General features: G+C 52.2%; 12 protein-coding genes across 12 annotated transcripts; 9 read left to right on the top strand and 3 right to left on the bottom strand.

Moving 5' to 3' along the window:
- Nucleotides 1–173: 173 nt before the first annotated feature.
- Nucleotides 174–2,588, bottom strand: dscA (ubiquitin-protein ligase dscA; the record flags this gene model as incomplete). Its single annotated transcript, XM_056881153.1, has 1 exon — nucleotides 174–2,588. The coding sequence occupies one exon, from the start codon at nucleotides 2,586–2,588 to the stop codon at nucleotides 174–176; it is 2,415 nt and encodes an 804-aa protein (XP_056746391.1).
- A 361-nt stretch (nucleotides 2,589–2,949) lies between these two features.
- On the top strand, nucleotides 2,950–4,403 carry N7443_001096 (cation efflux family protein family; the record flags this gene model as incomplete). The annotated part of the gene is made up of 2 exons (XM_056881152.1): nucleotides 2,950–3,277; nucleotides 3,334–4,403. 2 exons carry the CDS (start codon nucleotides 2,950–2,952, stop codon nucleotides 4,401–4,403), a joined length of 1,398 nt encoding a protein of 465 aa, XP_056746390.1.
- A 363-nt stretch (nucleotides 4,404–4,766) lies between these two features.
- N7443_001095 (putative NADH-ubiquinone oxidoreductase 14 kDa subunit) lies at nucleotides 4,767–5,158 on the bottom strand (the record flags this gene model as incomplete). Its single annotated transcript, XM_056881151.1, has 2 exons — nucleotides 4,767–5,011; nucleotides 5,125–5,158. 2 exons carry the CDS (start codon nucleotides 5,156–5,158, stop codon nucleotides 4,767–4,769), a joined length of 279 nt encoding a protein of 92 aa, XP_056746389.1.
- Nucleotides 5,159–5,452: 294 nt separating this feature from the next.
- On the top strand, nucleotides 5,453–7,773 carry N7443_001094 (BOD1/SHG1 domain-containing protein; the record flags this gene model as incomplete). The annotated part of the gene is made up of 4 exons (XM_056881150.1): nucleotides 5,453–5,662; nucleotides 5,719–6,813; nucleotides 6,869–7,357; nucleotides 7,633–7,773. The coding sequence occupies 4 exons, from the start codon at nucleotides 5,453–5,455 to the stop codon at nucleotides 7,771–7,773; spliced, it is 1,935 nt and encodes a 644-aa protein (XP_056746388.1).
- Nucleotides 7,774–7,973: 200 nt separating this feature from the next.
- N7443_001093 (NOPCHAP1/New4 family protein) lies at nucleotides 7,974–8,598 on the top strand (the record flags this gene model as incomplete). The annotated part of the gene is made up of 2 exons (XM_056881149.1): nucleotides 7,974–8,351; nucleotides 8,398–8,598. 2 exons carry the CDS (start codon nucleotides 7,974–7,976, stop codon nucleotides 8,596–8,598), a joined length of 579 nt encoding a protein of 192 aa, XP_056746387.1.
- A 394-nt stretch (nucleotides 8,599–8,992) lies between these two features.
- Nucleotides 8,993–10,773, bottom strand: N7443_001092 (guanosine diphosphatase; the record flags this gene model as incomplete). The annotated part of the gene is made up of 3 exons (XM_056881148.1): nucleotides 8,993–9,050; nucleotides 9,107–10,445; nucleotides 10,506–10,773. The coding sequence occupies 3 exons, from the start codon at nucleotides 10,771–10,773 to the stop codon at nucleotides 8,993–8,995; spliced, it is 1,665 nt and encodes a 554-aa protein (XP_056746386.1).
- Nucleotides 10,774–11,134: 361 nt separating this feature from the next.
- N7443_001091 (putative translation initiation factor IF3) lies at nucleotides 11,135–11,830 on the top strand (the record flags this gene model as incomplete). The annotated part of the gene is made up of 1 exon (XM_056881147.1): nucleotides 11,135–11,830. The coding sequence occupies one exon, from the start codon at nucleotides 11,135–11,137 to the stop codon at nucleotides 11,828–11,830; it is 696 nt and encodes a 231-aa protein (XP_056746385.1).
- Nucleotides 11,831–12,296: 466 nt separating this feature from the next.
- Nucleotides 12,297–13,684, top strand: N7443_001090 (translation elongation factor Tu; the record flags this gene model as incomplete). The annotated part of the gene is made up of 2 exons (XM_056881146.1): nucleotides 12,297–12,491; nucleotides 12,560–13,684. The coding sequence occupies 2 exons, from the start codon at nucleotides 12,297–12,299 to the stop codon at nucleotides 13,682–13,684; spliced, it is 1,320 nt and encodes a 439-aa protein (XP_056746384.1).
- Nucleotides 13,685–14,334: 650 nt separating this feature from the next.
- Nucleotides 14,335–16,588, top strand: N7443_001089 (uncharacterized protein; the record flags this gene model as incomplete). The annotated part of the gene is made up of 3 exons (XM_056881145.1): nucleotides 14,335–14,407; nucleotides 14,464–14,700; nucleotides 14,772–16,588. 3 exons carry the CDS (start codon nucleotides 14,335–14,337, stop codon nucleotides 16,586–16,588), a joined length of 2,127 nt encoding a protein of 708 aa, XP_056746383.1.
- A 339-nt stretch (nucleotides 16,589–16,927) lies between these two features.
- On the top strand, nucleotides 16,928–19,760 carry sey1 (dynamin-like GTPase SEY1; the record flags this gene model as incomplete). The annotated part of the gene is made up of 4 exons (XM_056881144.1): nucleotides 16,928–17,073; nucleotides 17,157–17,606; nucleotides 17,662–19,406; nucleotides 19,462–19,760. The coding sequence occupies 4 exons, from the start codon at nucleotides 16,928–16,930 to the stop codon at nucleotides 19,758–19,760; spliced, it is 2,640 nt and encodes an 879-aa protein (XP_056746382.1).
- A 296-nt stretch (nucleotides 19,761–20,056) lies between these two features.
- On the top strand, nucleotides 20,057–21,031 carry N7443_001087 (uncharacterized protein; the record flags this gene model as incomplete). The annotated part of the gene is made up of 1 exon (XM_056881143.1): nucleotides 20,057–21,031. One exon carries the CDS (start codon nucleotides 20,057–20,059, stop codon nucleotides 21,029–21,031), a length of 975 nt encoding a protein of 324 aa, XP_056746381.1.
- Nucleotides 21,032–21,401: 370 nt separating this feature from the next.
- Nucleotides 21,402–24,269, top strand: N7443_001086 (SET domain protein; the record flags this gene model as incomplete). The annotated part of the gene is made up of 1 exon (XM_056881142.1): nucleotides 21,402–24,269. The coding sequence occupies one exon, from the start codon at nucleotides 21,402–21,404 to the stop codon at nucleotides 24,267–24,269; it is 2,868 nt and encodes a 955-aa protein (XP_056746380.1).
- Nucleotides 24,270–24,653: the final 384 nt, after the last annotated feature.

Genomic DNA, 24,653 nt, shown 5'->3' with positions numbered 1-24,653 from the left:
TAGCCCGAGAACTTGGCTAGAGAAAAAGCTCCCAGGTGCCAGGGATCAATACCAGTTACCCGATCTATGAACGGAAGGAAGTAACATTGGAACATTAGACATAAGACATGGACCCATCGTATGATCAAGAGGTCTATGCACAGAAAGGGATATTCATTGAGATCAGATCTAATTTATACAGGAGGAATAGATTCACGACAAATCGGACACTGAAGCCGAAGCCTCATCCAGCTCTCAAGACAGGCAGTATGGAAGATATGTCGGCAAGGAGTCACCATATACTGTCGACGACTCAGAATGCTTGCAGCACCATCAGTCACGCTACTTCCGCCCGCGGAAGTAATCGTGGGGAGAACAGGAACCTCGATATCTTGCATGCAGATGGCACAGTCAAACATCACCTTCTTACGGTCACGAGGACGATGCTTGTCGTCATCCTTGGACTCGGTAATCAGATCCCGCTCGTCGCCCCGGAGAGAGGCTATCGATAGAGAGCCTCCAGACTCGAGGTCGTCATCTTGTCCAGGACCATCACGCAGAGTGGGATGGTAGTCGTAGGCAGGAGGTGCCCAGCCCCGCGGAATGAAGAACCGCGGGCCTAGAATATCCTGGCTGGCTAACACCCATGCCTGCAACCACATCCAGCCGGTCATTACAAATGCGGTCGTCCAATCGGGTTTAATGAACAGCACATTCCCTCGAGCAGTGAGGAAGTACAAGAATGGAAATAGCCGGAGGATGCTTTGACCGATGACGAAATCCCAGCGCAGCGCTTTGCGGCAGTTCCGCATCACGTTGCGGTGAATCTGCGGGACCCAGAATGAGATGTAGATTCCTGACAACGCGCGGGCATATATGCCTCCCAAGCGCCTGGGCAGGAGGACAGCCCAGATGGATAAGATGAGCATTCCGAAAAGTGCGAGATAAAAGCGCGCATACATGGCACCAACATCACTGCGCATCTGTCTCGGAGTTGGAGGAGTAGTGCGATTGGTAGTTGGTGTCGGATCCAGGTCATCTTCTGGAGGATCTTGATCGGGTGTCAAAATGATAGGCGTGGCGCCAGTATCTCGGACCGCCGCAGTCGCAGGCAACGGAAGAGTTCCTGGCTGTGTGGTGGGAGCCGGTGTGCTGACTGGCCGTTCATCTCGCCGTTCTGGCTCCTGCACAGCCCAGATCTCCATCATGAATTTCATGCCGATGTAACTGACGGAAAGGAAGGCCAAAAAGGACGCGGTTGCCAGGACCAAGAAGGAAACCGCGGCGTAGAGCTCCAAAATGATGAAAGTGAGGACAAAGGCATCCCCCAGCGCCATCAATGCAATGGTATAGAAACTGACGCGACTCCGGGTCGAAGGGGTCGAGGCCTCTTTAATCTGGCGTAGAAGAAGACTGATTTGTGCAACAAAGACAGCGGCAACGACGAATATGAGACGAGCCGCATATTTACTGTATTCCTCGTATTTGGGCCCAGAAAGGTACAGAGGCTCGGAGGGAGGGTATTCCGGTGCCCCTTTCGTTTCGAGTATGTACCCGCAGTCGGGAGAGAAGACCACGGCAGACATGACCATAAGAGGAGGGTCTGGAATTGGTGCGCCCATCGGGAACCTGAGCTCTCGTTCCATTCGCTCCAACAGCAACCGATCGGCGATAGCACCGTCAACCACGACAGGGTGTTGCTGGAGAAAGATGATGTGTTCACACTTGGGCGCAGGGAATTCCATCTGCTCTGATCCAGCCAAAGAAGCCCATGGGAACAGGGTTGGAGGACGATACTGCCTTTCCAACATGGTATCAGAGAGAGACTTGAGCAGAAGCCGATGGGACAGCTCATAAGTATCGGGGGAAAGCGCAAAGTGAGGCAAAGCAAATATTCCACCAAACTTTTCACTTGAGGTAGTCAGAATGATCGATCCAGATTCTGGGAAGTGCATCCCGAACAACGAGAGATACCAGGTACTACCCCAGAAGTCCTCGCTCTCGACCGTCAAGCTCGCTCTAATTTCTCGAACTAGACCTTCACCTCGTCGGAGTTCCTCTCCGCCTCCTTCTTCCAGATCAAAGGAGAAAGTGCCACCATTTCCAGTGATGTTTGAGCTAAAGTCATGAGTGAAGTACTCGTGCTCATGAGCGATAGCAGACGTGTTGAGAGGTGTTTTGCGCTGTACATCAGTTTGTCGTACCCAGTCACCCCGCAGCTTCCCTGTAGTATTGCGATACACGGGGAGAAAGAGCTTCGTCAAGTTCAACGCCGACGACGGGTTGGAGTCGTCCAGACCTATCGGAGGCTCGAGCCCGGCAGTCGAGAGAATAGTCTGTAACTGGTGTCGCACACGGCTTTGGACGTTCGGAAAGAGGTCCCATGCATAACTGTCATTCTGTCGAACTCCTGCGAAAGGAAGCCAATGATCCGCCGGCGGATCGAAGTCCCCATACTTCGACTGGTTCAACAGTCGGAGCGCATGACGCTCTTGGTCGAGCTCACGCTGGCGTTCCCGGTCCTCATCTATCAGCGGAGGACGTGACTGTGAGCTGAGGAGCAGGTAAAACACCAGCAGCAGGAATAAGAAAGAACCGCGATTATCCATCGGTCATCGGTGCCACAGGGGTTTCTCCGCATCGGATGCTTCCTCAGATCGAGACGGTGAGCATCGCGGGGAAAGGACAGAAAGGAGCGAAGTACAAAGACTTCAAGTACTATGCAGACTGCAAAGCTCAAAGAGCGCGGATAGTAATGAATGACGAGGGTGGTAGTTGATCAAGATTAGACTTGAGTGGATGATGTACATGACATGCGGTCGAGGCCCTTAGAACCCCCGCCCCTTCCCGCCGATTGACACCTGGTCTATCAGGCACCGATGGCTTCTGTTATCTCCTTTTCCCCCGGACTCCTTCACGAGACACCCATCGACTTTATTCTTACGGAGACGTGTTCGATAGATCCTCGAGATGGCGTCGAACCTCCCTTTACCTATTCCTCCACGCACTCCATCCCCTCTATCGGACGATGGCATGGCCCATTCCTCTCACGCCAATGCAGGAGTATCGATCGATCGCGACTCACTGTCGCCGCTGAAGGAATCATTCCCCAAGAGCGCCGCTTTGGAACCTGTGAAATCTGATCGCCTGAGCCCTACGAAAGCTTCGTTCAGCTTTGGAACCAGTCCTCCAGAGAATGGGACCCTGACGCAGAATGGATCGGGCGAATCTCCCAACGCGGGGCCGTTCAATTTCAATACTACTGTTATGGCAAAGAGCCCGGTGATCAAATCGGTAAGTCTTGTGTCACTGCAAAGTTATTGCGAAACAATTACTGATATTGATTTCTGATAGAACATTGGGCAACGTCGTGGCCACAAATACAAGCACAGCAGTATCTCGCATCAGATCTTCCTCGAGCCCCCCCCCGCGCGCCCCTAGCTCTGCCCAATTCACTTCCGATGCCAACAATGAAGGAATGCCGATCTAGCATGTCAAAGGACCAGAAGACACGGTTTTGGTGGAGTGTGTGCCACATGTTCGTGGCGGCCTATACTCTCTGGACGGCGCACGGGTCACTAGCCATGACGGCATTATCCCATTTGATATTATTCGACTCACTTGGAGCGCTTCTCTGTGTGGTAGTGGATGTCCTGGGCAACTTCGAAGTATGGAAGAGATCTAGCATTCGTCACCCATTCGGCCTCGAGCGCGCCGAGGTGCTGGCTGGCTTTGCTATGTGTGTGCTTCTCATGTTCATGGGTCTTGACTTGATTTCCCACAATCTGCAGCATTTCCTGGAGAAATCTGGTCATGAGCCCCACCATATGCATGTCCATGAGCGCGTTTCATTAGGCAGTGTGGATATTACAGCCGTGCTGGCTATTTCCTCGACCCTGGTTTCTGCAATTGGTTTGAAGAACCATGCACGGATTGGAAAGGCTATGCGCTTTGGATATATTGATTCACTTCCGTCGGTGCTGAGTAACCCCTCCCATTTCTTGACCCTCTCCTGCTCCACCCTTCTCCTGCTCTTGCCCCTTGTGTCGATTCGCATCTACGATTGGCTTGATAAGCTCCTTTCTGGCACGATTGCTATTTCCATGTGCTTCCTTGGGGTGCGCTTGGTGAAGACTTTAGGATCAATGCTTCTCATGTCCTATTCAGGTCAAGGGGTGTCTGATGTCATCAAAGATATCGAGGCCGATCCAGCGGTGTTCGGTATCGATGATGCCAGGTTCTGGCAGGTTCACTATGGTCTATATATGGCCAACGTCAAGTTGCGTGTCTCTGGCACAGAGGATAGCCTTGGTCGACTTCGAGAGAAGATATCAAGCTTGATTCGGAACCGTCTTGGTGGGGGATATGGAACCGGAGGACAGAAGTGGGAGGTGTCCCTCCAGTTCACCATTGAAAAAACATAAGAGCTGGCGCATAAATAACCTTTGACAATGCATCTAGAATCCTTCTGTACATTACGAATCCACTTTTAGTTCTGCATCAAGACAATGAACCCCATAAGGTATCAAAACGTACTTCTAACTATTGAATGGATATGCCTGGGAAAGAGACAGTTTGAACAGGTCAAAAAGGTATAGCTAAGAAAGAATGTAACGATAATTGATAGAAAGTCTTGTTCATATTCTACAGCACAATTGCTGCCGGTTACATCCGCAAAGACCTCCCAGATGAAATCCCGATATCAAACCGTCGAATTTTGGTACACATAAAAAAGGGAATACACACGCAATGCTCAACCTCCTCAAATCATTCGGACAAAAAACAGTTTATGAGGCCAGAACAGCATTCTCCTCAGACTTGCTGAGACCCTGGGGCTGGTCTCGTCGCCGACGCTTCTCGAGAATGGCTTCCCTTCGCTGGGCGAGCATGCGGAGCTGTCTATTCTCGACACCCTGGAGCCAGTAGCCGAAGCTGCCACCAACACCGGCGAAAAGAGGGTAAACCCAGAGGGATTCCTTGGCGAGGATGGGACGCATCTCGATTCCGAGTTGCCAGAGGCGGACGGCAATGCCTAATAGACCGTAACGCGATTAGTACCATAGTCAAAAAGAGAAGTTCAGGGAGCGTAATTGTGTGACGTAGAGCGATATGAGAGAGGAGGTTGGAGCAGGGAAAGGTACGCACCGAAGCCGCTCCAGAAGAGCACTTTGTGGACCATGATCGCGACCGGGCGTAGGCGGAAAAAAGGGTGTTTAAAGGTGCCGATGAATTCCGACAGGGCAGGAAGTATTGACTTCGCGCTGTCGTAAGTGAAGGTGGCCCGCGGTCGGAATTGGATGGGGTCGGGGCTTTGAGGTCGCAACGGGGCAGGAGGGAGGTGAAGCAAATCAAACGCCCGCAGTTCTAAGCACGGATTAACTTTACCCCGACATCTCCCGTGTTATCGCTTATCGTCTGCACGCGACTTTCTCCAGTGCCCTTGCTCTGTCCTCCTTGTACTCCTCGTACAACCATGGCCACTGACGAGGTTATGGAGGATGTGCCGGGCACTAAGAGGCCAGCACTGGATATTGAGTCCTTGAAGCGCAAGAAATTCAAGGCCGATGATCTGCCTCTGTCTGCCGCGCAACATGCAGCTATCGACAAACTTCTTCATTCGTTCAGGAAGAAGGGCGGATTCGACAACATGAGAAAGCAGATTTGGGCTGAATTCAATGATGGCGTATGTTTGGCCGTCTTGCTTTCATCTCGTCATTGTCGTGGCTAAAACCTCCACAGGAGTTCAAGACCAATTTTACTGATCAATTAATCGCCTTGGCCGAGTCCGAAATTGAGCGCGAGCCAGCACATCTGTCTCGTGAAAGGGGGAAAGCTGCGACGCTTATTGAAGGAGCTGTTGACCGTGGCGACGTCTACAAGAACGTGGAGAAATCCCTTGACCAACTAGCCTCGAAACATCTCGAATCGATTCTATGTGATATCCGCGCCATCCGTCGCCAAGAAATCGGTGAAGAAGCAGCCGCCAAGGAGGAAGAAGCCGGTAGTAAAACAGACGAGGCCTACGAGACAGAGGTGAACGCCAAACGGGAAGAGCGCGACAAGGTCTACCGCGAAGAAATGCGCAAACAAAAAGAAATCGAGGAGGAGCAAGATCGCACCAGGGCGGAAGAGAAACGAAAGAAGCGAGAACTCGAGCGACAAAAAGAAGACGAAGACAGGGCTCGAAGAAAGGAGATCGATGACCAACGGCGCGCTGAACGGGAGCGCTTGCGCGAGGAGCAACGTGCACTCGATGATCAACGGGAGCGAGAGCGTCAGGAGAGATATGAGCGACGGCGGCGAGAGGATCGTGACAGATACCGAGATTATGATCGCGATCGCAGTCGAACCAGAGACAGAGATCATTATCGTGATCGCTCACCAGCATATCGCTCTGACCGTGGTCTTTCTCCTCGCAGCCGCGATCCGAAACGCGAAAAATTTTCTACATCAAAGGATCCGACTCCTGCACCACCAGTAGATGAGAAATCATTAGAGGAGGCTGCCTTGCAAATGCTTTTGAAAGAAGGTGAAGAACTCGCTGCAAAGGCTCGACAGAAGCGCGAGTTCGACTTCGAAGAGGCCGAGGCTATTGAAAATGGCCTGAAACCAGCAACCTCTACCCAGACTAGGAGTGCCAACGATCCAAAGCTACCTAACATTTCAAACAGAGGTGCCAGTCTCTCCCGAGATTCCAGGAGGCGCGATTCAATTGCGGATCGTGATCGAACCCGCCAAACCAGAGAACGCAGTCGAAGCCGTAGCAGGTCTCGTCGTCGACAGGCGTCTCGATATGACCCGAACCGGCGCCGTGATCGCTCTCGTGATACTTCTGTGAGGTCTCGAGATCGCGCCATGGATGAACGTCGTGGATACCGTGACTTCCGAGATGAAAGAAGTTACCGACCTGCACGTCGCAGCCGTAGCCGATCTACTGGAAGAGGGGATAGAGAGGGCGATAGGATCCGAGATCGTCCACGCTCTCGGTCGCGAGACCGAGACTTCGACAGGCGCCGCCCTGATCGCAGCCGCGACAGAAGTCGAGACCGCGGCGATGCATATCGCCCTCGCCGCATATCTCTCTCTCGTCGTCGCTCGCGCTCGCAATCCCGCTCCCGTCCGCGTGTTCGGGACCGCCCGCGCTCACGCTCAAAGTCAGCTGTTCCTAGACAACGCTCGCGTTCTCGATCTACTGTACGGAGAAGATCACGATCTAGGCGGCGTTCCCGCGAGAGACGACCATCGCGGGAAAGACGCCGGTCTCCTGGCGCTGGCACTGGCGACATTGATCGCTACATTCCACCAAACAGCAACCGCAGCACTTCACCTCGACGCCGAAAGCGATCTACAGAGCGTGATGCTCGACCTGGCCGGGCTGGTGATATTGACCGTTACATCCCCGGCTCTGAGCCTGGAAAGGCGAAAGAGGGAGAGACCGAAGCTACAACAGAGCCTGCGAAGGAGCCAGAGGACCGTCGAACTCGACAACCCAGCCGCAGCCACAGCCGGCGACGCAGGAGTCCCAGTCGAAGTCGTCGCAGGAGCCGCAGTCGTTGAAAAAGCCCAAGTTTCCTCTAGATGTGCTTGACTTGAAGGCAAAAATTTATGTTTAACTCTCTGTAATATTAGCCATAACTCATTAATGGACTTCAGTGGACGATACCCCTAGTGAAATCTACACAGATCCAGATCTCAATCCCGATCCGGCTTAACGTGAAGGTCCTTATCGTTATCGGATCGGGCTCCACCCAAAAAGTTGAAATCGCCAGCTCGCGACTCGACTTTTTTTCATAACGCACACCTCCAACCTCTCACACCTATTGTTGCCTGAACACGAGGATCTACCAAGACGAAATTACTCGTATTATTACCCTGTGAAACATTTCTACCCGTTCCCTAGCATCCCAGCCCGACCTTCCCACAAAAAATCCGCGTCCCAGTTCAGCGCAGTCAACTCCAATACCTCCGCGCAATAAGCAGCACATTTATTCACTATGAGGGCGACAAATGAGACCCCCAAAGAAACACACCAGACATCTTCAGCACACTTCTCCGATGACGACGACCCGACCTCGTCCTCCGGCTCTTCCTCAGAAGAGAGCGAGTCCGACTCATCAGAAGATGAAGATGAAGAAAGAAACCAGACAACAGCTGGCGCATCCACAATACCGAGTATTCCTCACCGCCCAAAACCCAGGATAAAGCCTATGAAGGTGAAGGCCGGCTCGGATCTCCTATCGCGCTTGTCAGCGTTCCTGCCGCAGATGAAGGAGGCCAATGATGATCTAGAGAAAGAGATTGCTGCTGGGCGCGGAAAGGATATCGTGCTAGATGATGCCGATGAAACAGATGGGAAGCAGTATATTGAAATGGTATGCTTTGAGACTCACTGGTATGACTTGTGCTGACTGTTCGCAGAATCTTGGGTTGGGAGTTCTTAAGGAAAAGCGTGAAGGTGATGACTCGAGTGAGGCCGATAGTGATGATGAGAATCCTTATGCTGCGAATGGGGGTTCCAACGGGCAGGGTGACTCAGACGTCTTGAGTAAGCTTATGGGTGGGAAGAAGTCTGAGAAGTCAGATGCGGAGAAGCCTTCGATCGAAGAGATGGCGGAGTGAAGTTGTGAATACTTGTGATGATTTTTGGCGACTCGGAGTTTTGTACAGGAGTCTCGGATCAATCTTTGAACATTTTGAATGATAGCCTCGATCCCACATTCTACTCATGGAGACTGCACCAGCAGTGACTCTTACAAGCAGTCATACTCCATTAATGGATAGCACTAAGCTGTTGAAACAAACATGGAAAGACATGAAGATTCATTCATTTTAATGCAGTTCGTCAACTCTCCAGAAGAGAAAGAAAGTGTAGATGAAGACACGAGTCAAGAAGAGAAGTAAAACGAAAAGAAAACATGTCGAGAATCTATTTATATGCATGGACCCATCACACACTATGGCAGAACCGTATGATTAAAAATTGATAAATTTGAAGACATCACCGTGCAAGGATCTATGAGATCTCCTTGATGCGGCAAGTCCAACCAGATTCCTGGCTGAGAAGAGGCAAGCTGTGAATAGAATTAGCATATTGTTCAGTAAAAACGATAGAGACATAATAACTTACCTCGCGCCAAGGCACCAGCCTAGCTCGTTGTCCTTGATCTTCTTGGCGATCTTGACCTCGCGCGACATGGGCATCTCGTAGCCGGTGTGGAGCAGAGCCAGCATGAAGTTGAGGTCCAGGCACCACTCCGGACGGCCGCGAAGCTCCTTCAGAGCTTCCTCCACACCCTCGAAGGCACTCCAGCTGCTCTCACCGGCACAGACGCTGGAGGTGAGCTGGTGCAGTTCGTCAAGAGTGAAGGAAGAAGGCATGCCCAGAGGGGCGGTACGGTCGAAGAAGTAGGAGAAGATGAACACATCCTCACGGGCGAAGGTCTTCGCCAGAGACGGCTGGTGGACACCGTTGAAAGAGCAGGGAGCCACCTTGCACTCGGCCTCCTTCTTCAGGATCTTCTCTGCGATGGCACGGCACTGCGCGGGGGCAGACCCGTCCTTGGGGCCCACCATGGTCACAGTGGTCTTAGGCCCGAGAACATGGTCATCGGGGAATTTCACAGTAACTTCTTTCTGCTGGTTGGGTTGGATGCAAGGGTTGGTGATGGGGCGTTGCAACCAGGACAGATCTTTGTCGTGGTTAGCAAGCAGAGCCTCGAGAACCACCTTGTGCATGGACTCGCGAGCAGACATCAGACCGTAGCCAAGGTGAGAGTGCTGGTAAAGCTCGAATTCCCGGCCACCGAACTTGAGCTCATACTTGTGGTCACCCTCAGCCAAATGCTCGGGCATGCCACCGGCCTTGCTCAGCTCAAAGGTGGGCTGGAAGACAATCTGAGTAGAACCGCCGCCAAGATCAAAGATAGCAGCGGTGGGGTTCTCATCGGGGCCACCAATCTTGCCCAAAAGGTAGTTGGTAGTGATCCATGCGTAGACACCTTCGTCGGAGCCGTCCATGATCTCGATACCACCCTTCTCACGGGCTACCACGGGGAAGGGGTAGGAGTTCTCCAGACGGTGGCGCACAGCCTCCAGGATGTTCGCACTCAACTCGGGGCCCAGGAGACGCAGACCAGCAGTAGCTTTGACGGCAATTGGGGTACAGCGGCGGTATTCCTCAGGCACGTTCTGCAGAGCGACTTCCATAAGGGGGTCCAGACTCTGCGCCGCACCTTCGGCATCCTCCTTGTAGGAGCTAAGGCCAGAGCCACCCTCCTTCTTCTTGGTCTGCTCGAAGACCTCGTTCTCCAGTTCGGGAGTAGAACCACAGTTGTTGAAGCGGTAAACGTGGATACGAGAGCCAGTGCTACCAGCATCGATCATGAGCGCATACTGGATGAGAGGTTTAGAAGAATCGAAAGGCTTGGAGCACTTGGTAGTGAGACCCGTGGCGGAGGGTGCTTTTTCTAGCGTAGGAATGAACTGTTAGGCATGGTGATTGAGTTTGTCTGACCTGCGACGCATACCTTGAGAGAAAGTAGAGGAAGAGACGGTCGGCCTAGAGGGCGACAGCCATAAAAGGACCATGAAGATGAAGCCAACAATGGCTCCGGTCTTCAACCACCGCGATCTTTGACTTTGTGAAACCATTGTGTCGGATTGTATACCGGGGATTCGACCGGACTCGACGGAGTTCGGAGAAGCAGAAGCGAAACTGTGGGAAACGGAGCGCTGACGAGCGACCGGCTTCAGATCTAATTTGCTGGGCTGTTGATTGTCGACTCCAGTCGACATACGAGCAACAGATAAGTAAAAGACAGGGTGTTGCCACCGAAGAAAGAAAGAGCGAGGGGTTTTAAGCAAAAAGACAAATCATCAAAACCATTGAATCTCCAGAATCGCCAAATCCAAAAGGGAGATTGCGGAGTTGGAGAAAGGAGAAAAGAAAGGAGGGCTGCAGATTCAAGGGTTTCAGAGCTGTGGCGCAGATGTGGCGTTGGAATTACTCCATCCGTCGACTCTCGTCCGTCTTCACCACTTGGCTCTATATCCGGCCCGGTTGTTTCTGCCGTATGTTTCTCGATAATATCATTTACTGATATCGTCCTTTTTCCTCATTGCGATACCTCCCCTTCTTCCCCCCAACCCCGCCATCATGAACCATACCCGTGGTCTCATGTCCACCGCGCAGGCCTTGCGCCGGACCTTCCTCGCACCTCTCCGAGCCCCCCGAGCCGCTCTCGTACAATCCAGTCCTCTCCGGAATGTTCTCCCAGTTCAAAATGGACTACAAATGAGGTCTCTACAACATTCCCGCCGCCTTGCCTTTGGCGACTACAACAAGTGGCCGTCCAACGAAGCTATCGGAGGTCCGTACGTGCAGTTGGTAAATAAGGATAACGACCTCGATCCTCCAATCAGGCTTTCTCAGGTGTTGGCTTCTTTTGACCACCGCGAGTGGTTCCTCCAACAAGTGAGCGAGGGAGCCCCCGACAGGCCACCTGTCTGCAAGATCTTGAACAAGAAGGAGACGAAGATTAAAGAGAAGGCCAGAGCGAAAGCCGCCAAGGCCACCAAGATTCAAACCAAGAAGCTGGAGCTGAACTGGGCTATCGATGCTCATGACCTCAAACACCGCCTGGGCCAGCTGACCACTTTCCTGGAGAAGGGTGCCAAGGTGGAGCTCGTCTTGACCAAGAAGAAGGGCAAGCGAGCAGCAACAGTGGACGAGATCAAGCATGTCATGCAGAGTGTAATGGATACCACAAAAGAGATTGGAGGCACTCAAGTCAAGGCTATGGAGGGAGAGCCCGGCAAGCATGTTATCATTACCGTCAGGAAGGAGAAATGACAGGTTTGCGGATTGGAGCCCATTGTATATAGTATCGAGCTATTGGAATAGCATCATGCAGATAATCCTACGTAACCTTAAGCAATACCCCAATGTTGAGCAAATGGCATTGATCGCGTGGCGTACTTGAATATGCTTCGATTCACTAGTTGGGACAGGTTCCTCCTTTCGACCATATTTCAAGCCCCTTCCTGTAACGCACTAGACTTACATATTATCGAAAACCCGATCTTCGGAACTAAATGTCCCAATATGTCTGCCAATTAGCAATGCCACGCGCATCGTGGATTCGTGAATCTGATGACAGACTGACCTCCGCAATTCGCGACCCCTGATTGGCCCATACATGACTAAGCAGCCAGGCCCGGAAAATTTGGCTGTTGATTCTCCTCTCGTCGTCTCCCATCGACTTTCCTTCTTGTTGCTTGTCTCCATTCTTTATCGTTTTCGGGTTCATAATTGCAAGATGTCGAGCATCTCCCGTTCCCTAAACATTCTGGCGCGCTCCAGCCGGGCTTCCCTGCTGCGCCCGCGTGCCGTCAACCCCGTCCACCATGTCTTCGCCAGCGACAGGATGGCTGCCCGTGGACTGGCCACTGCTTTCAAGCGTAACAAGCCCCACGTCAACATTGGTACCATCGGTCACGTCGATCACGGCAAGGTATGATGATTTAACTCGGTTATTCCGGTCTTCCCGCTTTTCTCGTTCTAACGTGTCAACTTCTATAGACCACCCTGACTGCTGCCATCACCAAGCACCAGGCCTCCAAGGGTCTGGCCAACTTCCTCGCCTACAATGCCATTGACAAGGCCCCCGAGGAGCGCAAGCGTGGTATCACCATCTCCTCTGCCCACATTGAGTTCCAGACCGAGGACCGTCACTACGCCCACGTCGACTGCCCCGGTCACGCCGATTACATCAAGAACATGATTACTGGTGCTGCCAACATGGACGGCGCCATTGTCGTCGTTGCTGCCTCCGATGGCCAGATGCCCCAGACCCGTGAGCACTTGTTGCTTGCCCGCCAGGTCGGTGTCCAGAAGATCGTCGTTTTCGTTAACAAGGTCGACGCCGTCGATGACCCCGAGATGTTGGAGCTTGTCGAGATGGAGATGCGCGATCTGCTCACCACCTACGGCTTCGAGGGCGAGGAGACCCCCATCATCTTCGGTTCCGCCCTGTGCGCCCTCGAGGGCCGCCGCCCTGACATCGGCACCGAGCGCATTGACGACCTTATGAAGGCCGTTGACACCTGGATCCCCACCCCGGAGCGTGACATGGACAAGCCCTTCCTGATGTCCGTCGAGGAGGTCTTCTCCATCCCCGGTCGTGGTACCGTCGTTTCTGGCCGTGTTGAGCGCGGTCTGCTGAAGAAGGATACCGAGGTTGAGATCATCGGTGGCTCCAACGAGCCCATCAAGACCAAGGTCACCGACATCGAGACCTTCAAGAAGTCTTGCGACTTTTCCCAGGCTGGTGATAACTCCGGTCTGCTCCTCCGTGGTATCCGCCGCGAGGACATCCGCCGTGGTATGGTCGTTGCCCTCCCCAACAGCACCAAGGCCGCCAAGAAGTTCCTGGTGTCCATGTACGTCCTGACCGAGGAGGAGGGTGGCCGCCGCACTGGTTTCGGCGCCAACTACCGCCCCCAGGTCTACATCCGCACTGCTGATGAGCCCGGTGACCTCACCTTCCCCGACAACGACGAGTCCCGCCGTGTCAACCCCGGTGACAACGTCGAGATGGTCCTTGAGACTCACCGTCCCGTTGCTGCCGAGACTGGCCAGCGCTTCAACATCCGTGAGGGTGGCCGCACCGTTGCCACCGGTCTCATTACCCGTGTGGTTGAGTAAGGCTCCAATTAATACCCTCTCGCCTATAGTCCGGACTGCTTGTCTAGACCCTGTATTATGACACCCCTTTTCTTTCTTGTTTGTCTGCCACCTTAAATTCACAGCGCGGGAATCACCGATCCGGGGGATAAGCCGGAGTTTTCGCTTGAATCCTGTTCATGTACCTCTATGTATTGAAGATGTATTGAAGATGTATTGAAGATGTAGCGAGTTGTACCTTCTCTCCCCTCCCGTGGAATGTATTCAAAATCAATCAAAGTCTACCAGACTGTTAATAGTATTCAGTATTCACCTTCTTAAGGCAACGTTTCTCATTACAAATAGCCTTCGAATCCTTTTGACCAGAACGATGCGAACCACCTTCATGATTGGTTCTCGGTTCGGCCGAAATTGACGGACGAATGGGCCCCAACAGACAGTATGACACGCCCTGATCCATCTCCGCGGTGGTTCATTTCTCTCCTACTTGCATGCTTTGAGGCTGCTGGTAGTTTCACCTGGTACCTCTCTAAGCGACTGAGACCGCACGGCAGTGAAGTCCGCCCAGTCCCGCCCGGCGCCCTTGCCTGCACTGGCGGTGTTGGTCCGATTTGGTCCGGAGAGGCTGAGCCTCGACATTCTCCAAGTAGATCCCCATTATCGCCGCAAAAATGGACTCATGGAATGACATAAATGGCCCACCTCGCAAGAAGATGCGAAAGGGGACCAAAAGCTGTACACAATGTACGTTCAATGTCGTGGGATACATCACTCTGAAACCACACTGAACTCTGCTCTAGGCCGCCGTCGCAAGATTCGATGTACTTTCAACCCTGATCGCCCGGAAGCTTGCAATGAATGTCGCTTGCGTGGCTCTACGTGTATTGACCAGGAGTACGACTCTGAAAAGCCCAACACCTCGGATGCTGCTCAAGGAGATCAGCGGTACAGCCTTCGGGAACGTGTAGCCCATTTGGAAAATATAGTGCAGGATCTCGCGAAACGATTAGACGAGAGCAGCCCTGCTCGCTCACCAGGTAGACAATGTGAATCAGCCCACAGACGCGCGGTCCTATTTTCTGGTTCTTTACTTGCTAACAGTTTACAGCGCGGAGACCATCAATAGAAGACATGACGCCTCCATCAGGCGAGTCAGACCAGCTAGGACCATCTAGTTGCCAGATTCAAAGTGCGCCAGTCATGCAACTATTCGATAATTATCTCGTCAGTCGTCGCGAGGATTCGTCCATTAACGACCAGTTCATGGGCGCTAAAGATGTATCACCCAAAGCACGAACAGTCCGAACAGAGCTTCTATCTTTACTTCCCTGTCAGCAGGATATCCGCAAAATTGTCGAAGAAGGATCGGGGCTTTGGTGCATGTGGAAGGACAACTTCCCCGAACTTCTAAATGCATTCGAGGCCAAGTCCTATTCTGAGAGTCTAGTGGCGCCTGCGGAAATAGCGAAAGGCTTGGTTTGCCTCTCTATAAGCGTTTTACAATCCCCACCTGGTTTCGACTTCAATGCATTGCGAGTCCCGATCGATCCTCAGGAATTTGCTGCACGCTGCTGTGCAGCTGCGGATCGTTTGATTGTTCGTGATGATGACTATGCCGCGACACTGCCTGGTATGGAGTGTCAGGTGCTGCTCTCCAAGTATCATTTGAATGAAGGCCGGCTTCGAAAAGCGTGGCTAGTGGTCCGCAGAGCTATCGAGTTTGCGCATCTCGCGGGAATGCATCTATCAACCCGGACACCTCGACCGGCAGACACTTTGTTCGAAAGGCGACTGAAGCTTTGGTGTGCCATAACGACCGCAGATAGATCTCTGAGTTTGATTCTCGGTCTTCCATATGGAGTCGCAGATGCCTTCTTCATCCCTCAAGCCCAATTACGGCTCAGTTCAGACATCCCGGCTGCAGAGCAATATATCTTACGCCTCGGCATTATCAGTGGACATATGATTGATCGCAACCAGAACCCGTCGGAAATGTGTCTCGAGTCAACACTGCGGCTTGACCAAGAGCTTATGGACGCCTGGGAGGCCTTGCCTCGGAGTGTTACAGGCCCCGAGCCTGGGCCCGACGAGGACCGGGAAAGTTTCCACGAACGGATGCCATTGCAGTTCATACCGAAGATGTACCGCGCCCTTCTTCATCTTCCATTCATGTTGAAATATCCCCATGATCCACGGTTTAGCTTCTGCCACCGAACGGCGATCCAGTCTACCCGGGAAGGGTTGGCCTTATACAAAGTCCTGCGAACGATCACTCGGTCTTACTTGTGCAAGATTCTTGATTTCCTAGCTTTCACCATGGGCATGCTCCTCATCGTTCACCTGCACGGCTACTCGGAGGAATCGCCGGATCACAGCAAAGAACAAGACGACAAGGACTGGGAGCTCGTCCGGGATGTTGTTACAATTCTTCGTCAGGCCGCGGCCGAGAGTGGCGGCTCTGTCGCTGCCGAGTCTGCCAATATTCTCGGTGCAATCTTTGATAGCAGAACCCAGCAGAGGGACTGGACATCGTCGGCGACCTGCAAGGTCACCGTGCCCTATTTCGGGACTATTACCGTGGGCGCTGGCACCAATCTAGTGAGGCCCAAGAGTAAAGATCAGAATGTTGAAGCTCTGGGTCCTGTTGCAGCTGCGAATTCGTCGAAACGTAGGGCCAGTCAACTCTTTACTCCGCCCATGTCTGATCCCGAGGTATCGAGCATCAACGCCGACACCATCGACGCTACTCCTGGACCGAGCGGCCTAGGAGCTGATTTCTCGACCCAGCCGCTAATGGCAGGAGACGAGATCGGCACCAATACCCTATTCACCGGCTTGTTTGACGATCTTGGACAGTACATGTGGCCGAATCCTAACGTTGATCTGGGACTGGATCATGGCTGGAACTTGAACTGGTTCGAATAGATGGAGAAAACACAACCCCCACTCTCTGTACATTTAAATAATCAAACAAACCGATGCATTCACAATCGGACGCATTTCCCCGGGATTCTACGCATATCACTATTAACCTTTAGAACAAACCAGGGTACAGGGTTATGTAAGACGCGTTTTCCCCAGCAACCATCGACCTCGGAACCATTCGATCGCACTCGTGCAACGACCTTGTGATTGTCCTTTAATGATCGTTTTGTCCGTGCTCTCGATTCTACCAAGTTGCATGATCCACTCTCCCCCAAACCCCCTAACCCGCTTTCCTTTACTCTCGCCACTACGGTGATCTGTCCCCACAACACCAATACCATGTCCGATCGCCCGTCAGGACTGGGCAGGAATCCAACTGCACCTCCTGTCATGGCGAACGGTCACTTTTCAACGGTCGGCGACAACGCCGACTCCGCCTCCTACGAGCATGGCGTCCAGGTCATTGACGAGAATAAGGAGTTCAAGTACGGCCCCTCTCCTGCACGTCCGGGTGTACCTACGTCTAGCCCGCAGGCGATTTAGATATCCTGTTGCTCACAGCCCACAGCGCGAATCTCTCCAAGTACCTTACTATCGAAGATGTCACACCCGCCGGCTTCAACTACCATCTCATCTCCGTGTTCGGCTCCCAGTCGACCGGAAAGTCCACTCTGCTGAACAACCTCTTCGGCACGGAGTTCTCGGTCATGTCGGAGCTGGAGCGGAGGCAAACGACGAAGGGTATCTGGCTTTCGAAGAACAAGAAGCAGGGTCAAGAGGGCGCCGGTGAGCGCATGGCGGATAACATCCTGGTTATGGATGTGGAAGGTACCGACGGCCGCGAACGTGGCGAGGATCAGGACTTTGAGCGTAAGAGCGCTCTCTTTGCGCTTGCGACCAGTGAGGTGCTCATTGTCAACATCTGGGAGCACCAAGTGGGTCTGTACCAGGGCGCCAATATGGGATTGCTCAAGACTGTCTTCGAGGTCAACCTGCAATTGTTCATGAAAGATAAAAAGTATGCGGAATGTTTGAAGCGCTATATTCTGTTTTGGAGACTAACTTGCTTTTAGTACAACTCAACGATCCCTCCTTCTCTTCGTTATTCGTGACTTTATTGGCAACACCCCGCTCAAGAACCTCCAGAAGACCTTGTTGGAGGATCTGTCCCGCCTCTGGTCGACCATCTCGAAGCCCACCGGATTGGAGAACTCAACGATTCACGACTACTTCGATTTCCAATTCTATGGACTTCCGCATAAGAGCTATCAACCCGAGCAGTTCGTGGCTGAGGCTAAGAAGCTTGGATCCCGGTTCCGCGAGGGTCACCGTGACCCGAGAAGAGATGCGCTTAAGGGCGAGTTCTCAGAAGGTGGTGTATTCTTGCCTGAGTACCACCGAAGGATTCCTGCGGATGGATTCTCCCATTACGCCGAAGGCATTTGGGACCAGATCGTCAATAACAAGGACCTTGATCTGCCCACGCAGCAGGAGTTGCTCGCGCAGTTCCGCTGCGATGAGATTTTGCGTGAAGTTATGATTGGATTTGACGAGGCAATTACTGCGTTCGAAGATAAGCAGGCTGAGGCCGTTCGTTTAGGCGCACCGGAGGTTCTTGGAGGCCTGGGTGTTGCTATGCGGACTGCACGCTCAAAGACCCTCAAGGGATTCGAAACTGAAGCTAGCCGGTACCACAAAGGCGTGTACCAGCGCAAGAAGGCCGAGCTCGAGAGCAAGGTTGATGGACGATTGAAAGCTCTCTTCCACGGCCAGCTTTCGGCTGCACACAAGTCTGGCATCCGTGACTTCAGCGACGCGGTAACCAATGCCGTTAAGTCTGGTCAGAAGAAGGGCGGTGGCTACGACTTTGCCGAGATCGTCAAAGATGAGACCAAGCTCTCCCTGGAGAAGTTCCAGGAGGTCGCCCGGTCAACCGTGGTCGAAGGATCGACATTCAGTAACTACAAGCAACAGCTTGTTCTGTACGAGAAGGAGTTGGCTGAGGTCAGCGCTAGCTTGCGCCGCGACGAAATGAGACGACTGGCTACTCGCGTCGAGCGCTGGGTCCAGTCCCGCCTAGGCGAATCGGTGGGACTCGAGTTCAATGCCCTGGGCTCTGGGCGCGCTGGAGCCGGTGCCCCTGAAAATGGCGAGAAGCCCACCGAGAAGGAGTTCTGGGATCGGATCTGGAACGTGTTCGTGGAGACCGTTCTTGACGCAGAGCGACGATTCACAGATCGGGCCAGTAGCTTCGATGCCAGTCTGGAAGAGGTCGACGTTGGACTGTGGCGCCTGCGCCGTAAGTCCTGGGGTGTTCTGCGCGCCAAGATCGACGAGGAGATGATCGAGGGCAACCTGCTTTTGAAGCTTCGTGAGAACTTCGAGGACAAATTCCGCTATGACGAAGAGGGTGTCCCGCGCATCTGGCGCCCGACAGATGATATTGAGGGTATCTATACCCGTGCCCGCGAGTCCACTCTGACTTTAATCCCTCTTCTATCTCGATTCCGCCTTGCTGAAACCGGTGCCGCGCCTCCGCTGGATCGATGGATCGGCCACACCCCGAGCTCTGCGACCCCTGCAGACGAGGAGGACCTTGCACCTATCGGCGGCATTGACGAGGACGAAGGCAAGAGCCTGGAGGAGGAGACGACGATTCTGGGCGACTCCAAGCGCCAGGAGCTTACCGTACGTTTCAAGAAAGCGGCAGACGGCGTGTATGTTGAGGCCAAGCGGAGTGCCATCGGCGGCATGACCCAAGTCCCATTGTATTTCTACGGCCTGCTGCTTGCCCTGGGATGGAACGAGATTATTGCTGGTAAGTATATCCTTCGTCTTGTTCTTTTCCAGACTTGTTAGCTAATTACTCATAGTTCTCCGCAACCCGGCCTACTTCTTCCTGTTGTTCGTGTGTGCCGTGGGCGCCTACATCACCTACCAGCTCAACCTGTGGGGTCCGATGCTGAAGATGTCCGAGGCCGCCTCGCAGCAAGCTCTTGTGGAAGGCAAGCGCCGTCTGCGTGAATTCCTTGAGTCCTCCGACACCGGCCGACAAGCCATGGCCATGTCGGCAGACCTAAATGGGTCACCGGGCCGCAAGGAGGAGCACGAGATGTCCGACATGAAGCGCGGCTCCAGCTCCAAATCAAACGATGACCTGGATGACATGTAAATTTCGTTTTCTTTTTTTTTTTTTTTTTCTGCGCCATGCAGAACATCCTGTACACGTTTACTCCGAGTTTAGAATTGTTATAGCCTCAGCATTGAACCTAGTCCTTGTTTTTTTTTGTCATTGTCCTACGCTTGCCTTTTTACCCGGTTAGGTTGCGGGGTCACCCACGTAGCCGCAACCCCCGGACTTGCTCCGACGAATGGGCAAATGATGGGGGCACTCCACGCGCCATATAGCTCCTTGGAGACCCTTTGCAAGCCACCTTGACGGAACAGCATATTCCCACTCCCAGCAACATGGCCGCATCACTCCCCGACAAATTTGACGACCTCCCGGATAAGCGCCGCTACTGGCCAGAACGCCCAGGCTCAGCAGAAGAAGGCCTGGGCATGTTACGCCTCCTGACCCCCGAGATAGTCGCCGACGCAGCACGAACACAGATCCAGACCGGCGAGCGCGTGTGTCTGAACTGGGATATCGAGAATTTAACCCCACCAGGCTTTGGTCGCAAGCAATTTGAACACACTATCAAATGGGTCGCTCCGGGCGTCGCCTTTGACGATGAATACCACTTCAACCCGCAGCAGGGCTCGCAATGGGATGGTCTGCGCCACCACAATGCACCTGCACCGACATCCGAGGATCCTGAACGGAGGGTGTTTTATGGTGGGACGACAGCGTCGGAGATCATTGACTCGGACTCTCCGCGCATCGGTATAGGCTTCTGGGCGAAGAAAGGTATTGCTGGTCGTGGTGTCTTGATCGACTATGTTTCCTACGCAGAGAAGAAAGGAATCCCCACCAACGCATTGACTCGCCAGACGGTGACTCTGGACGAGGTGCAGGAGATTGCGCGCGAGTGTAACATCACCTTCCAGAAGGGCGATGTTTTCTTCCTGCGCATCGGTCTTCCGGGAACATGGGCCGCAATGTCAGAGACCCAGCGCGAGGAATACAGCGCACAGTCAATGCCGCAGCACATGGGCATTGAGCAGAGCGAGCGGGTGCTGCGTTTCATGTGGGATAACCATTTCGCGGCCGTTGCATCTGATGCGGTTAGCTTTGAGGTGTTCCCGGCGAAAGACCCTGAGTTTGATTTGCATCATCATCTTCTGGCGGGTTGGGGTGTGCCTATTGGAGAGATGTTTGATTTGGAGGAGTTGGCTGCTACGTGTCAGCGGCTTGGACGCTGGAGCTTCTTTATCTCTAGTAGTCCATTGAACTGTGCGAGAGGCGTTTCGAGCCCGCCTAATTGTATGGCGATCTTCTAGATATCTTCTTTTAGCAATTCCAGTTTCTTTGTTGGAAAGATAGCCTTGGAATTATGTTGCTCGCTTTTCATGGTATTTGTCGTTATTCTTAGATGTCGTTTTATTCCTATGAAAGGGGCCCTTTGGTGAGAAAGACCTCAGGTGTTTTCTTTCATTTTTTTTCGATTTTGTGCTCTTTCCTAGGGCATATATGAGGCAAGATTCTCAGGATACATGAAGACTTGTGAAAGATTTCAATTTCATATCCTCCAGGGCCTCAAGAAACCCCCACCGGTACCTAAGCAGCAGACCTAACACATACTCGGTGACATAAACCACGACCTTTCAGCGGTCTCTTCTCTTCTCTCTATTTTTTGGGCCGGCTTTCATCATGAAAGATTTCGCCGAAATCCAAGAATTCTTTCGGTGGAAAAAGGAGAAAGGGTTTGAAACTCAAAAAGAAGATATCAGAAGGCTTCTCAGGAGAGCTATATCGGGGGAAGGAATGGTTGATAGAGTAGAACTCATAGAAGGTCTTCGACAGCAGAGAAAGGACTTTTACGAAGATCAAGCAGAATCTCTTGTCGATGTTTACGAACAAGATTCTATATTGACTAGACGGTGTCTCCAAAGTGGACAGATCCAGGAAGCTCTTGGACGGTATAGAGACGCATATTTTCGAAACCAGCAAGAAGCTATCCAAAAACTTTACAAAAGTTTGCCTGGATGGGATCCAGCTAAACCAACTGCAGGCTTCAAAGAGACGACCGGGGATAACCAAGCAGCGCAATATCTAGATCAGGCAGCAGCTGTTTTACGGATTCGCAGACTACAGGAGGGGTGGGCTGGAGCGCGTCCCGCACGCGCTGTGCCAGAAGCTCCCAGAAATACAATCACGCAGTCAAGTTCACCCATCAGAGGCACCAGACTGGGAGCTAAATATGGGGAAAGAACAGCATCTCCTACGAAGCGGACGCGCCAAGAGAGGCGCCAGGGAAGTCCCCAGCCTGCTAAGAAACGCAAAATTGAACAAACACCTCTTGACTCTCTAGAATATGCAAAAGAGATAGTCGCAGCAATCTACTGGGATATCAATTGCTTTTGTCGGCTGCAAAATAGTGTTCGCGAGGCCATCATTTCAGGGAATGATGCTCCTTTAGGTGGAACCGGTAGGCATTATATTGAGGGCGCCGAAAACTTTGTCGACAAATTCATATGTCAGCAAAAAGACACCGTACAAAAAAAAGAAAGCTATGAGCTGTGCCTCGGGTTCATCACTAGGCTGGGCTGGCAAATGTTCGCTATATGTGCCCATTCCGAAGCTTTCAGACTGGCTTGTGAAACCGATGAAGACATGGGTAATAAATCCATGCATTGGACACACTTATTAAGACTTATTAAAGAGAACAGGCGAAGCCTGGAGATTTTTGCACGTACACGTAGCCTGCCCTGGCGTGATGTGTTACTTAAACATGCAAATCATGGGAATGCTTTTATCGATCAGGATCTTTCTTACTCCGAGGAATCTCAGGGCTCGTCTCCTCCTCCTGGCTCAGATTACACACCTTCTGACCTTTCTGAAGAATCCTTTTCTGAATCCGAGGAATCGTCATCTTCGGGAGAAGCTTACCAGTATGACCCAGCATTGTATGAAGTGGCTGGGGCGCGGATTCGGCGATGGATTGATGATCCTAATGAGCCGGATTGCCATGTTGCCCCATCAACTTTGACATTTTCTCGTGTACGCCGGGATTCAAAGTTAGAGATGGTCCGCAGAAATATCCGTGTTATGTTGAGAGAACCGTTTGATGCGGTCGGCCTTCCTAACGAATGGGTGAACCCCGTTCCACGAGGAAAGTCTGTGTATCGATGTATCGAAGTTGACAATAGCGATATCGGTATGGGTCTAACTGCTTGGATTGGGCCTACAGTTTGCCACGTTGACCAGCTTTGCAATCCCGAAAGAAATAAGAGCGTACGTTTGGAAGAAGACCGACCGCCAATGTCTCAAATCATTCAGGCCATGTATGAGAAGTTCTTCCCTATCTCTAGTCTACGCTATGTCTTCGTCACCGAGGTAGTCAATGCGAGGACTTTTCATTTCATCAAACGCACTCTGTACCCAGAGAACAATATGGAGTGGCCAAGTCGGATGGTGCGGAGGTATATTCCCTCAACATGGGATTTTGGTACACCGGAGTATGATGCTTTGATAGGTACTCCTATTGGCAGGACCATCAGTTACCTTGTACTACAGGCATATCCCAGAGGTACCCATCGTATTGTGCGAGTTGTCACATGGCCTTGTTCTCCAATCGCTGCCCATATGCGGTTTGACATTGAGGCTATTGATGGGGCCACTGAACCCGCCATTGAGGTGGATTCTGCCGACGACATAGACGATTGGGATTTAGTTGGTGGTCATTCAGCTGAGGGGAACAACAGAGCTCTCAGTTTGCTACGCCCGGCCCTGGGCCCAGAAATATACCTGGCAAATGAACATCCCCACCATATTGTTCAGACACTAGACGGCGGCCTCAAGAGACCCAGATTCAATCGCCGATTCCAGAAACACATTAATCATCATATTTGGAAGCCCGCGGACTTTGATTATGCCGCAAACCCGGTGCTCGTTGTTGGACCGCGGAAGTGTAATTTGTGTCGTAGTACAACAACGCATGCAGAATACAAGGTAATCAAGGAGAAGGATAGGAAAGCGGATGACGACTGTGACTGTGTTTGCCGTGTTTTTGCCGGAGATTCGGTGGAACTTCGTGAATATCAAGGCAAGGGAACCGGAGTTCGAGTTCTAGCCACTTACCCCCATGAGGAAGGTGGCGTGCATATGGACACATACACTGGGGTCATTCAAGTTAAGGGGATGCCAAAATGTGCCGACGACCCATATTGCTTGAATGTGTGCCTCGATGTGCCTGGTCCAGACAAGGGGGTCATATGTCCCACATATTATGGAAATTGGACCCGATTTATAAACCATTCGTGTGATAGCAAGGCGGAGTTTCTCGCCGCGGTCGTGGGGGGCAAATGGGTGGTGTTTATTACCTTGAGGAAAGATATTTCTATTTTCGAGGAAATAACGGTGAACTATGGGGAGGGATATCTGAAACATGTTGAGTATCCTTGCCTCTGTGGGTCTCCACAGTGCTGTAGCAAGATTGGATTCTCAAAATATGACGGGGGAGAAGGCAGCTCAAAGGGAAGGGGCAAGATCATTGTCAAGTATGGAAACCCTATATGAACTTCTCCATAACCAAAGACCGCAGTGAGATGCATTAGGTGAATTGAGAGGGCTGAGAATACTACGCAAGAGAATCACGATTAGATAGAAATCAGTCATTTCAACTTGGTGTTTGTAGGATGATCACTGGACTCTATATGGCCCGGTGCGGTTACGTGACGCGTGAAGTCCGGACTGTGAGTAGTTTCCCAGTGAATTAGCCTCGGGTTATTTCATCATGATTAGTATTCGCTTCAAAATCTTGGATGTGAGGCCCTGCTGATGCTATATCGACCTCACGGCCCCTTGCTCCGAGAATCCTGGCAAACAATTCCATCGATCATTCCATCGTGCAAGGTTGTCCCATATACCTCAAGTGCTTGTTCGGTGATGTGTCTGAATGGG

This window comes from Penicillium atrosanguineum, assembly GCF_028827265.1.
Source record: "Penicillium atrosanguineum strain IBT 20685 chromosome Unknown utg000001l_segment0_segment0, whole genome shotgun sequence".
Classification (NCBI taxonomy): domain Eukaryota; kingdom Fungi; phylum Ascomycota; class Eurotiomycetes; order Eurotiales; family Aspergillaceae; genus Penicillium; species Penicillium atrosanguineum.
Note: the sequence above shows the minus strand (reverse complement) of the source record. Positions and strands in the feature narration are given on the sequence as shown.